The sequence below is a fragment of the Xyrauchen texanus genome, chromosome 5 (genome assembly GCF_025860055.1).
Source record: "Xyrauchen texanus isolate HMW12.3.18 chromosome 5, RBS_HiC_50CHRs, whole genome shotgun sequence".
NCBI lineage: Eukaryota > Metazoa > Chordata > Actinopteri > Cypriniformes > Catostomidae > Xyrauchen > Xyrauchen texanus.
The window spans coordinates 7,370,755-7,384,816 of NC_068280.1; the positions used below are offsets into that span (position 1 = coordinate 7,370,755).

The 14,062-nt window shown below is 37.2% G+C and overlaps 1 protein-coding gene across 3 annotated transcripts in view; it reads right to left on the reverse strand.

The window, feature by feature from the left end:
• The window catches only part of LOC127643822 (SH3 and PX domain-containing protein 2A), a 129,838-nt gene that overhangs the window by 9,783 nt on the left and 105,993 nt on the right, over window positions 1-14,062 (reverse strand). For 2 of the 3 annotated variants that reach the window (XM_052126720.1, XM_052126723.1), the window contains 4 exons: window positions 8,047-8,160; window positions 7,079-7,162; window positions 2,625-2,742; window positions 233-612 (listed from right to left, as the gene is read on the reverse strand). In XM_052126720.1, coding sequence (XP_051982680.1) covers window positions 233-612; window positions 2,625-2,742; window positions 7,079-7,162; window positions 8,047-8,160 — 696 coding nt within the window. The remainder of the gene's footprint in view (window positions 1-232; window positions 613-2,624; window positions 2,743-7,078; window positions 7,163-8,046; window positions 8,161-14,062) is intronic. The other variant, XM_052126722.1, reaches the window with a different exon arrangement.

Consider the following 14,062-nt stretch of genomic DNA (forward strand, 5'->3'; position numbering starts at 1 on the left):
AGCAGCAAGTTAAAATAGCTGTAAGCCGATTGCTGAATGATATTGCCAGTGCTGCTAGTCATTATTATAGTACACAACACCCAGACAAATTGTTAGGAATGATTACCTATGGCTTCAAATCCTATGTGCAAAATAACAAGTGAAAAAAATGTATAAGTCATATACTGTACATGATGTATTCCGATCATGTGGATGCTGTATATATTTAGTTCAGCTCTTAAAGTACACTCACCTATCTCGACTCTGTGTGGTGCTACTCGGGCTATAGCAGGTGACCCTGGCTCTGCCTTGCTCTTGTTCTCCTGCAGGGCGGCGCTAGATCCAGACCCCATACCAAGCCCAGTGCTGACTGCGGGTGCCACTCCAGCCTCTGGGGCATATGGGATAGGTAGACTGATCTCACTCTTGGAAATGTGGCGCTCAGGGGTTGTTGGCTCTCCATCGGTCAGAATGTCCTTCTCGCTAACAGCCTTCTTGTTGAGGAGATTACTGATCTCCATTATGTTTCCGATGATCTCCACAGGACCAGACAGAGTCTTCTTCCTTGGGGAAAGGTCATCTTTGAGTTTCTTCAGGTATGAGGCTGGGGCCCAGCCCTCCTTACCCTGATACCTGCAATAAAGTCAACAGTAGCACAATTACAAATTGTTTTTAACATGCAAGAATGCCACTCCATGACATACAAGGCAATAGTAATAATAATAATAATAATTATTGTTATTATTATTATTGTTGATTAAAAGTGACTTCACAGCGAGCTTCTTTAATACTAGAACAAGCTTAACAATAGTAGCTTTCTTGTAAAACAAGCAAAACATTTTTTACAGTAAAGCTCTTAGATTGAAAGTCAAGATGGAAAGGCATTCTGAGGGGTTAAAAGATAAAATGTGCTATTAATTGTTCTGTACAAAAATTTGGTATTTGAGCTGTAAAGTTGTTTATATAGTCCATTTAGAGATGGGACTTCTATTTAGGCAGATTCACTTTTGGTTATGCACTACTGACATAATTCCTGTGGGTCTTTTTTTATTTATTTTTTTATGAAAATAGTCCCTTTCCAGGTTACCGGGTTTACCAGCTTTATATGGTAATTACAAAAGTTGAAAAATTGGACATAACTTTGTTATGGTTAGTAAAAAATATTATTACTCTTGTGTTAACAAGTTTAATGTTTAAGTCTTATGGCTAAATATGAACATTTATCTTGGTGGGATGCATTCCCCCATAGACTTCCATTGTAAGTGTATTTTTGAGGGATGAGATAAATAAATACCATTTATTTCACAGATGCTGTTGACAGAGCTCTTAAAATAGAGATTCATTACATCAACATAACAATAAATGAGCTATGCTTTTTCATTTAAATCTGTAAATGTCACAACGCTGCTATTTTCCTTCTGGCCATAAGAGGTCAGCACAATATGTTTTAATTTGAGCTCGTCTGTATTTGAATGTGAAAACAACACCAGTTCCACTCCCGAAAAAGTGGAGGGTGCCTTTCTGACCTAAAACAGAAAGTTACTGCACCCATACTCATAAAAGATGATAAATGAGAATGAGCACACAATGCCAGGAGCCAGTCATGTTTTACCCAAAGAAGTCAAAAGAATCGAGAAGACTGAGAATTCAAATTGGCCTAGCTGACTTAAAGGAATAGTTCACCCAAAAATGAAAATGCTCTCATCATTTACTCACCCTGATGCCATCCCAGATGTTTGACTTTCTTTTTTCTGCTGAACACAAACAGATTTTGAACAATATTACAGTTCAGTAGCTCCATATGCAAGTGAATGTGTACCAACATTTTGAAGCTCCAAAAAGCACATAAAGGCACCGTAAAAGTAATCCAAAAGACTCCAGTGGTTATATCCATGTCTTCAGAAGCAATATGTTAGGTGTGGGTGAAAAAAAGATCAAAATATAAGACCTTTTTCACTATATATTCTCCTCCTGCCAGGTAGGTGGCGATATGCACAAAGAATGTAAATCGGCAAAAATAACAGTAGAATGTGGAAGTGAAAGTGGAGAGTAAAAAAAAGACTTAAATGTATCTGTTTCTCAACAACATCTATCATATCACTTCTGAAGACATGGATATAACCACTGGAGTCGTATGGATTACTTCTATGGTGCCTTTATGTGCTTTTGGAGCTTAAAAATGTTGGTACCCATTCACTTGTTTAGTATGGACCTACTGAGCAGAAATATTCTTCTAAAAATCTACATTTGTGTTCAGACAGGATGATTCTCATTAATGTATTACAAAAATTCTTCATGGCCATGAAATAGTCTCCATTTTCTATATGCAAAATATGATTTGGGGGTGAAATGTGAACCAGACATTTCTTTGAGAGATTTCACCCTATGATTTAAATAGTTGAAATATCATAACCTGCACGCTGTTTGTAACAATACAGACCACTTGTGTATTGTCATCCCAACATATCCAGAATACAGCTTTTGCATGATGACTGTCCACATTTTATTCAGCAGTATCACCAGATGTATTGCAACAGAGGAATATAGGATTAGTAGGTTTATAACATTTTCATTATGACGAGAGCGGAGTAAATACAGTATTTCCATAATATATCACAATAAACTTCAAGGAACAGATTGATTACCTGATGTACCACCAACCCTCCAGGTTCTTCTGGATCACCTCCACGGTTACTCCTTTCTCGAACCCGATCTCATCCTTCCCCTGACTGGCATACGCTTGAACAGTGACATATTTCTCCTCTAAATACAGACAGAAAAGGGTAAAGAGTGTGAGGAAGAATTCCTTCGTTGTTTTTATAATGTTTTTGGGCCTTTGCCACTTTTGTGGTATAATTGGAGGTTCAACTGCTTCTTTACAAACTTTTCAAACTTAGGACTTTCAGGCCAATCATTGACTTCCTTTGGGGAAATAGAGGAAATGTAAAACCACAAAGTTTATATTAAATGCCTTCCAAAACTCTTATTTTGGACATTTACTGTATTGACTATATTTACAGCAAATTATAAGTTATTATTTCTTTCTTTTGATTTTGGGCTGAATTACAGTATGATGCAGAAATGTTCTTGACAAGTGCGATTATCAGCAAGAGAAACAACTGATTGATTTCAAAGGGATAGTTCACCCAAAAATTTAATTTCTCTCATCATTTACTCACCCTCATGTCATCCCGTATGACTTTCTTTCTTCTGCTGAACATAAATTAAGATTTTTAGAAGAATATTTCAGCTCTGTAGTCCATAATGCAAGTGAATGGTGGCCAGAACTTTGAAGGTCCAAAAAGACTATAAAGGCAGCATAAAAGTAATCCATACGACTCCAGTGGTTAAATCCATTTCTTCAGTAGCAATATGAATGGTGTGTGTGAGAAACAGACCAACATTTATGTACTTTTTTCTTTACATCTCTACTTTCACATTTTTCTTTTGTTTTTGGTGATACGCAATCTTTGTGCATATCACCACCAACTGGGCAGGGAGGAGAATATATAGTAAAAAAGGACTTAAAAATGTATCGGTTTCTCACCCACACCAATCATATCTCTTCAGAAGACATGGATTAAACCACTGGAGTCATATGGATTACTTCTATGGTGCCTTTATGTGCTTTTGGAGCTTAAAAATCTTTGTGTTCAGCAGAATAAAAAAAGTCACATCTGGGATGGCATGAGAGTGAGATATTAATGAGAGAATTTTCATTTTGGGGTGAACAATACCTTTCATACCATTATTAATTTAGAGGCCATATAAAGTATAAACATATAAGTCATTAATTAATATTGTTTACATATTACATATATACAGTGGCAGGCCGTGCATTTAAAGTCTAGGCCTTCAGTGTGATTCATGCCATTAAGAAAGCACAGTTTCACAATGAATGAATTGTCGCAGCTAAATAGTAATACCAATTGACATTTTAAAAACACGTCCACACATGAAAGCCAGAACTACAAAGGACACTTAATGCTCAAGCAAGCCTAATTTTAACAGCAGAGATATTCAAATCTATAATTTAGATTTAGGTGGCACTAAAAGAGAGCGAACTTTTCTCTCAAAGAGATGAGGCTTTAAACCGTTGTGTAGTAAGATGAAAAATTCAATCGCTGATGCAAGCACATAATTTTGGGGTGCTTCAAACACACTTTCGGCTCACATGTCGACTTTGAGGTCTGCAGGACTCGTATCTCTGCCCTTTGTATCACAAGTACAGTACTCTATCAGTTGAACTACCGCACAATGTGAAAAAGATATATGTAAAAACAAACAGGAGTTAGAGATTAAGGTTAAAAAGGCGCGAGCCAAAAAAAGCCTCAAAAATACGTTTTCCACCAGTAAGCAGAATTTTCATGGGGGACTGTTCAGGGTGGTGGAAAAAGTCAGGTCTGTCCAGAACACATTAGTTCACTTTTGCATGCACTTTAGGTGTTGTGTGCCAAAAGACATTCAAGAGGCATTCACTCCCTCAGCCTCTTTGACCTAAAAACGACTGCTATATGTACAAGAGATCTGAAATGGGAGTGCATAGATCACTTCAGCTGTCATATTGACCTTCTTGGAACTTGCTAACTAGAACTTAAGTAAACTATAGGCCATACAGGGGACAATCATGCAGAGTAAGACATTTATAGTCAATTTCCCCAAAAAGTCTAAACACTGTCTTGTGTTGCTACCAGAAAATCTCTGTTTTCTTTGAGCATCTTGTCCAGTCCAACAGAGAAACAATGGCTCAACCAATGGTGTGAATTTGGGGTGGGACTATCAATTTGCCTGACCAATGGCTGATGGTTAGAGTGTCCAGGTGCTGCACTAGTGGTGTAGTAATTGCACATTTCACCTTTAACAAGTAACAAAAATGTACTTTGAAAGTAGTTGCTTGCTTGTAACAGGAGGTGCTATGGCTCCATGTCTTGCATTTTTTAGCCTAGGTACATTACAAAATACATGCTTTTTATCATAGGTTTTAAGTGTCTTTGAAATTCTTACTACTTCTGACCTGTTTTGAAGGTTGCATTTGTGTTTAGAAACATTTCTTATGAAACTACTGGCCGCTCTTTGTCTCTGGATCAGGTTTGGCACTCTCTAACTCATTTGTGTGTGTACAATAAAGAAAAGAAGAAGAAGAAGAAAAAAAGCATGATTAAAAACAGTCGACAAAGCAGCCACTGATCCACTTCCACACTTTCTACTGTGAGTTTCCAATGACTTCTCCAAAGATGCAGAGAAAAGTAAGTGAGAAATAATTTGGGCGAGGCAGCACAGTCACAGAGCTACTGTTATAGTTTCACATTCAATCCAAAACTAAAACATTTCTCCCAGTCTACATGTACAACCATCAGCAATGAAGCAAAACATTATCATGGTAATCAGAGATTCTGCCAAAGTTACCAATAAGCATCACTTATTGCTCATACTTAGGGATAGGGTTTTTAAAAAAAAACTAAACCTAATCATGAAACTTCAGAGAGTAACTCATCCTGCATCTGTTGTGATATGGACATTAATGGTACCTCAAATCAATTGGCTTGTTAAGTTGAGGTGTGCTATGACATTAAGCAATTGGACCTATCAAATCAGTTTAAAAAAAAAAATCCCTTTGGCTTACCATATCTAGTGACCAGAATATCATATAGACTTCTCTTTGGACTTGGGCCAGTAAACAACCACCTAGACACCACCCAGAACACCCTAGTGACAACCTGGCAATCACAGAACACCTTAGCACCCAACCATTTGCTCCTACCAATTCCAGATCCACCTCTAGCATGCTCTACTAAAAGCTTCCAATAACAGAACTATTGGAAAACTGAAGTTACTTTTTGTGTAGGTCCACGCTATGACTCAATATGGAACAAAAGTTATCCATGGATACTCATTACCAAACAAATATTCAATCCCCCATAGGTCCAGACATAGTCCTCACCTCAGGTCAGGCACTGTCTGGGTGTTTAGAGCCAAACGCTTTGATTCTTAAAGGTCAAACCTCATGTATGATTCCACTCGTGCTTAAGCTTAGAGATCAACCACTGTTTATGGCAATAGCTACCCATGCAGTAAAGCTGCAGTATGCCAAATGTGACTGTTGGATTCAGCATACTCTTTAACAAAACCTGTACCCTTTAATTAGACCTACCCAATGTAGAAGACCTCCAGAAACCAATGACCAGCCTTTAACCAACTAAAGATGACAAAACACAGTGTAATAGACACATTTTGGGGCAACAGTGAAGTTCTACACTAAATGTTGGCCCACAGACTTGGAGTCAAGAACAGATTAATCATCCAAGACAATTGTAGGCCAAGACTACCAATCGAAAACCAGAAGCAGAGCAACACCTAATTCCAAGAACCAGACAAAGACATAGACCACTCTATTGAAAAGACCAACATATGCTGTTTTTAGATGCTGGTTCTCAGAATGAGTTGGTGGTATACCAAACAGGTTTCTTAACTTGTTTAACCAGGGACAGTTCTTTGGTCCCAGGAGTCCCAAGAGTTCCTGCTGGTTGACCAACATTATTTGCAGGTGATACTGCTGTGCTGATCCACCACCTAGACCAGCACCAAACCAGCACTAACCAGCTTGAACCAATACTGACGTTCATGCTGGTCTAAACTGGTCTTTTCAAACCACATTTATGTGGTCCCAAAAGGACTCAAGACTCCAACTCTGGAAGCTTATGCCATATAGAAGGTTTCAGACAACCTGGGAAACAGAGTAATAACACTTTTTTACCCAATCGTTCTTGAATGTTTTCTTTGTCTAAAGAAATCAAATTTAAGCTAATTATGAATCCATACAGTCATATAAACATACACACATATAAAGGCATAAAGCAGGCGAAGTGTAATAAAGATTTTACAATGGGGAGCAAATGAAACAATGGAGGCCACACAGCATGCTTTGGATCCAGAGGGAGAGTTTGGATTACTAAAAAGTACTGCAAAATGGAGTGTTGTGTATTTATGCTACAGAAAGTGTTGAAGATAGGTGCTGTGTAAAACTCTACAAACACACCATGCAGATTGGTCACACATGTGATCAGTCTATGCAGGCATGCGTGTTTGCATGTGTTTTCACCTCGACTCTGTTGACGGTTGACTATTCCCCCTAGTGTCCATCTGCGGTCCAGCCTCTTCAGATGAGCCTTACGTCTCTTAGTAACTGACACAGGTGAATGACGACAGCAGAAAGAGAACACAGACATGACAAACTCAACATAAACTGAAGATTACTGGTGGTATTAGTGATGAAGACACATTATTACATGGAAAGGAACAGTAATTTAGTTTTGTGGTTTATGGTTGGTTAGAAGGGTTCCTGGCTTGCACACACTGACAGCAAAGCAATGGAGTTTGATTAATATATGTGTTATTGGATTTTAGTGCCGCACATTGTGCCATGTGATGGTAAAATTTATAGTGCTTTTGAAATATTTACCCCCTTGGACCATTTCACTTTTTATTGTGTTACAGAATGGAAACTTCATGTATTTAACAAAGGTTTTACAATGTTTACCATTCATCAACACACCGTACTTGAGGGTTTTAAATGTAAAGAAACATTACTAACTATAACAAGTAGATGGATTAGTTCAAATAAAGTTCGACCTGAATGAGCTGCAGTGTCTGACTAAACACCTTACCAAAAAAAGAAAATGTGGCCATATGGGAAGGTTACTAATATACCCCTTAAGGATAAATGTATTGTGTGGGGGGCACATACTCTTAAAATCTTAAGTTGATTAAAAAGTTAACCATTTTGATTTTCTTATGCTGTTTTGACAAATCATGAAAGTAATAATTTCATGAATATTTTATAACATCTGCATCATTGAGTCACTATTGAGAGAATTTTAATTATGAACCAATAACTCACACCTACCCCTTTATAAGATCTAAGCGAGGAATGAGAGAAGATGAAGAATGCTAAGGAATGTGGGTGTAGTTTTCCATAAGGAGAGAACAAGACCTTCAAGATCCAAATGAAAATATGTGTCTGTATGTGTTTTAAAGAAGTACAAAGAGTGTGTCTTTAGTCAGTCCTACCTTCTCCTGATCTAGATGTTCCCAGGTCCAGATCATCTCTGGTGCCACTCTGAGAGTCCAGGTACGTTGCAGGAACCCAGCCCTGTTCTTCAGCTGTGCTGACAAACCACCAGCCTATAAACACACAAACAACAACTTGATTATGACATTTGACATAACAGTAATAATTAAGTTGAGAAATATGGTGAAATAAGAACATTTGTTCAGCACATACAGTATCACACTAGATACATCTGAGCCAATAAGAACTGGACAGACATGTTTGTTACTATAACGAGAGAGTGAAGATAATGCATCCATGTTTATTATCTCCCATGGATTACAAACAAAGTCAAAGCCTTAATGCACAAACATTTGGTTTAAACTAATATGATGGGAGGTATCATACAAACACTCTCTCTCTTCTCTCTCTCTCTCTCTGGTGTCATTTAATTTCAGGCTATGTGTTTATGAATTCAACACACTTCCTGTGTAACATCTGGGATCAATTAGACCCTGCAGTGTCATAAATATCAAATATATCTCAACGGATATATGTTTGTGTGCACAGTAAAAACATTAGGAAGGCTGTATGTGTGTGTGACATAATCTTAGCAGCTAACATGATGACATGTTTTATGAGCTTTCATAGAGCTGGTGTGGGTGTTTTTGACCATAAATTCTTCAATTAGATTTATGTCTTTCCTCTCCTTCTTGTTGATGAGCTTATTTGTCTGAATTTGTGCAGAATGTGTCAATGGTCAATAGAGTGGCAGAATTGTGATTTGTGTCATTATATCATAATCCACAATAACTCATAGAGTAGGATTGAAAACAAAAAACAAAGGTAGAAATATGGAGAAGGATATTTCAAGAAAAAGTGGACTATCATGTACATCCCCAATTCCAAAAACGTTGGGACAGTATGAAAAATGCGAATAAAAACAAAAATGAGTGATTTGTCAATTATATTCACCCTTTGCTAAATTGAAAACACTACAAATACACATTATATGATGTTTTACCCCCACACCTTGTTTTTTTATGTAATTTCAAAACAGATGACTATAACATACTCTAAAAAAGTTGAGACAGGGGCAATTTAAGACTAATAACAATTTGACAAGTTAAAATAACAAGGCAATGTGAAACTGGAGATGTTAAACAGGTGAGGCAATCGTGTCATAGTATATAAGGAGCATCCAAAAACAGCCTAGTCCTTCAAGAGCAAGGATCATTCGAGACCTGTCAATTTGCCAACAGATGCTTCAGCAAATAATCCAGCACTTTGAGAACAATGTTCCCCAAAGACTAATTGGAAGGATTTGTGGCATTTCACCCTCTACAGTGCATAATATAGTTAAAAGAGTCAAGGAATATGGTCAAATCTCGTTTCGAAAAGGGCAAGATGAAAACCACTTCAGAATGCGCTTGATCTCTGATCTCTCAGACATCACTGTCTTAAAAAACATAATTCATCTGTAATGGATATCACAAACATGGCTTGGAATAACTTTAGGAAACCTTTGTTAGACAACACCATTTGCCGCTGCATACACAGATGCAAGTTAAGACCTTACTATGCAAAGCAGAAGCCCCACATCAACACTGTTTGGACCGATGAGTCCACATTTCAAAATGTTTTTGAAAAACACAGCCGTCGTGTTCTCCAGGCCAAAGAGGAAAAGGACCATCCAAGCTGTTATTAGCGTCAGGTCCAAAGCCAGTGTCTGTATGGGCCAGGGGTGTGTCTGTGCCCATGGCATGGGTAACTTACACATGTGTGAGGGCACCAATAATGCAGACAGATATGTACACATATTTTGGAGCAGCATATACTGCGATCCAGCACCGTCTTTTCCAGGGACGTCCCAGAATTTTCAGCAGTACAATTTCAAACCACATACTGGCCAAATAAGCAGATAGAGCGGGTGCTAGATTGGCCTGCCTGCAGTCCTGAACATCTCCAATTGAGAATGTGTGGTACATTATGACGCGCACAATACAGCAAAGAAGACCCCGTACAATTGTGCAGCTGAAGACCTGCATAATGCATGAATGTGGGAAATTCCACTTTATAAACATAACAAACGTGTGTCTTCAAATGCTTAATAAGTGTTATTAGAAGAAATGGTGATGTTTCACACTCGACTGGACCAACTTTTTTAGAGTGTGTTGCAATCATTGTTTTTAAGTTCCTGTACATTTTCAAAAAACAATTAACAAGGTTATCATACAATGATTAGTTGTAGTACTTTCAATATAGCAAAGGGTGAATATAATTAAATAATCACTCCTTTTTGTTTTTATTAGCATTTTTCATATTGTCCCAACTTTTTCTGAACTAGGGTTGTATTTTGGTAACTCAAATGTACAGCTGCTAAAAACTACATTGTAACATTGACAATTTAGAGGATAATTATGTAATGCTGACATCAAGGAATTTAAATGGTATATTTGGCAAACTGATGGAACATTTTATAGCTAATATAAGTGAATACCAGTGGATGATAATTTAAGACAGAGCACTCCGCATATGAGCGAGCTTGTTGCCATGGTAACAGTATTGCTGAATAGCTGCTCATAACATTGTGATGTCATCAGTCAGTAATATTCCAGCAATGGCATCGTAAAAACATATATCTTTTGACAGGGCATTTAGTGATGAACAACAAATGTTCTTAACACCAGCTCAGTCCAACGATGAAGTCAGAGGAGTGCAAATTATGCATTAAAATACATTTATACACCCAAACACACAATAAAAACTTATAAGAGAACCGAAACTAAACCAGGATTGACTATATCCAATGGGACTCCAATGGAAATGTTGTTTCCCTTTATAACCAGGCAGTTTATTTTGTAATTTCGGCTGTCACCCCATTGCATTGCAAGTGAATGGCTTCCTGTTGTTTAACTGGAAGAGCTTGAAGCTACGAATGCCAAGATCATGGGTTAGATTCCCAGGGAACGCACAAACTGATCAAATGTATACTGTACATACAGTATGCTCTGTAAGTCGCTTTGGATTTAAAGCATCTGCCAAATGCATAAATGTAAATGTGAATGGTGACTGATACTAATGCACTGCCTAGCATTTAGTTTTGTGTTCACAGAAGAAAAAAAAGAAACAAACCAGTGCTGCATTTGAGTCAATGAGCCAACAGAATAGAGCAGCTCCTGTACAGAAGCCATCACATTAACTTAAGTCCAGCTGGAAACCCCAATACCTATAACACCCCGATATTACTCATGTGTGTATGCAAGTGTGTGAGCTGAGAGATGGCTGTGGCCACCCTGCCTGACTGCCCCTCTTTGAATCAGATACTGTCTCCTTGTTTGTGCCCACCGGGAACCGTCTATGGCGAGCACAGAGGGTCAATTCAATCAAAATGCAAAATGGCAAGGGTTGCTTGCAGTTTAGCCATCACAAAGATGCTTTTCATTCCCATCGCTTGGTGTAGGTTGTGTTTGTGGATGTTTTAGGTGTATGTTTGTTTTATCACAGCCTTTCAGAAAAATGGTAAAGGTGTGTAATATTTTCAATATTTTAATTTCTCCTATCATACCTTTATATGCAGAGTCAACTACAAACAAGGTGGTTAATTTCCCCAAAAAGTGTAAACACTGCGGCTCTGTGGTGCAATCGAAATCATTGCTCTGTTTAAACATTTCAACAAGCCAGACCTAGTAGCCCTTTCGTTTTAGGTGGGGCAACCTGTTTTCTGACCAATGGAAAATGTGAAGACTGTTCAAAAAACCTGTTTGAAAGCAGAAATTACACAATTCACCTTTAAGGATTAAAGACAATATCACAGCTTTTGTTTAGAGATTTCAGATACTGGACCTCCAATACACCAATAATCAATATAAACAGCCAAAAGAGTTCAATGTTAACTGACTCCAGCTCCTCTCATCCAAGTTCAGCTGGAATGATGTGAAGGTTTAAGTTATACTGTACTCCCCAGATTTTCAAAGCTAAACTCTTATTTAATGTCAAAGCTTGGAACACCAATTAAACCAGTGATATGGCAGGTAGTTAGGATTAACAATGCATGAATGCATGATTGATGTTAACATGATGTACTCTTCTGAATTCCTCAGCAGTTTATGGAGGACGTTACGATTGTCTTTTTCAAACCAGAAAACAGAAGAATTGCTGCTGAGATTATAGGTGGGCTCGATCTTCAAAGTACAAAATCTAGGCGTTTTTGAGAAAGATGGGGCTGAACTTGAGAACAAAAACAGGTTAATTAATGTTGACTCTTTAAGTGCTTGTCGGCTTCTGAAAAATGCAGAAATGTCAGAATGAATTTCATCGCCAGTTCATTCTGATACACATGGTTATGCAGTAGCTCACACGTTGGTCTACCTATCATTATGAGGACTTTCCATAGATTTTATACTGTACAAAATATAGATTCTATCCCCTAAACCTAACACATCCTCTAAACCTAACCCTCACAAAAAAACATTCTGCATTTTTACATTTTTAATAAAACATCGTTTAATATGTTTTTAAGGTATTTCAATTATGGGGACACTAGAAATGCCCTCATAAACACATTTAAAGCATAATACCCTTGTAATTACCAGTTTGTAACCAAAAACAAAGTCCTCGTAAAACACTTAAACCTGCCCACACGTGTGTGTGTGTGTGTGTGTGTGTGTGTGTGTGTGTGAGAACGAAAGATAAAAAATGAACAAACAAAAAAATGAAAGAGCGAAAGAACAGAGAAACCAACAAACAATCAAAAGACAAAGAACAAAATAAGGCACAAAAAGAAAGAACATACTAACAAATGAACAACAAAAATAATTAAATAAAGCAGAAACTAAATAAATGACAAAAAAAAAGTTGTATTTAATAAATAAATTAAATAAAGAAGCAACGAAAGAAAGAATGAACAAACAAATGCATGAACGACAACAATTATTAAAATATAGCTGCTAGAAGCAATGATCGAGGCCAAGCCCTAAAGCCAGACACCAATCACAATGCAAAGTGCTCCGGCTCAACATAAGCACAACGTTAAAACCAGCTGAGATGGGAATCAAACCAGGGTTCATCCAGGGTATTTGAACTAAAGCCCAGAGCTCGACAAGCTTCACTGATATTAAAGAGACATTCTACATTGAGAGTACACAGCAAAAACCCAAGTGTTAAATATACACTCCTTAGTGTTCATTTCGGTCCCACCTAATGGTGTTAAAAACTAACACTGAGCACTGCTGAATCTACATTTGGAAGTGTTCAATGTTGATTTGGCCAAACAATTAATTAAATAATGTAGGTAGTGGTACACTCTCTGGGTGATGGTTGGTCATTAGTGATGACACCTAATGAGTCTACTGAAGGAAAGAGTGGCAACAAGAACAAGAAAACAAGAGAACAAACCAGCAGACACCACAACATTTTAATTTGCCTTACTGTCACACAGTCTTAGATATACAGTACATCAACTGCAAATAAAATATGTAATTAGACAATATAATATGTTGTTTTTCATGTGTGCAAAAGCTATTTACTGAGAATGAATAGAGGTTTGGCTCTATTTAGTGTTGCTGATGTCATTATGTTGTTTCATTCATAAAAGTCACCATTATGGTTTGCTTGGTTTGACACTTGAACTTTGTTTTAAATTAATATGATCATCTTCTGGGAAATGCATTGTTCTATAGAACAAGCCCAAGATGGAAATGGTCCTTTGGGATGATTTCTGGTATGTCTAATTGAGATTTCGTAAAACACAAATGAAACCTGGAATTAGAGTGCAAGTATAATTTAGTAGCATGGTGTTGCACCAAATGTTGGTCCCTGGGCAAAGAACAATTTTACGACCCCCTAAATAATTTGGGTTTGTGGTGAGAGTTATATATAAATGGTTTTAGATGCATATTTAACTGTGCTATATTATTAGCAATTAACTTTTTTTTCCAAACACAAACATTATTTGAATCAAGCCATAAATTGATTAATAAAATGCATAAAAAAAATACATTATTTATACATTTATAATTTACAAGTTCTTGCATT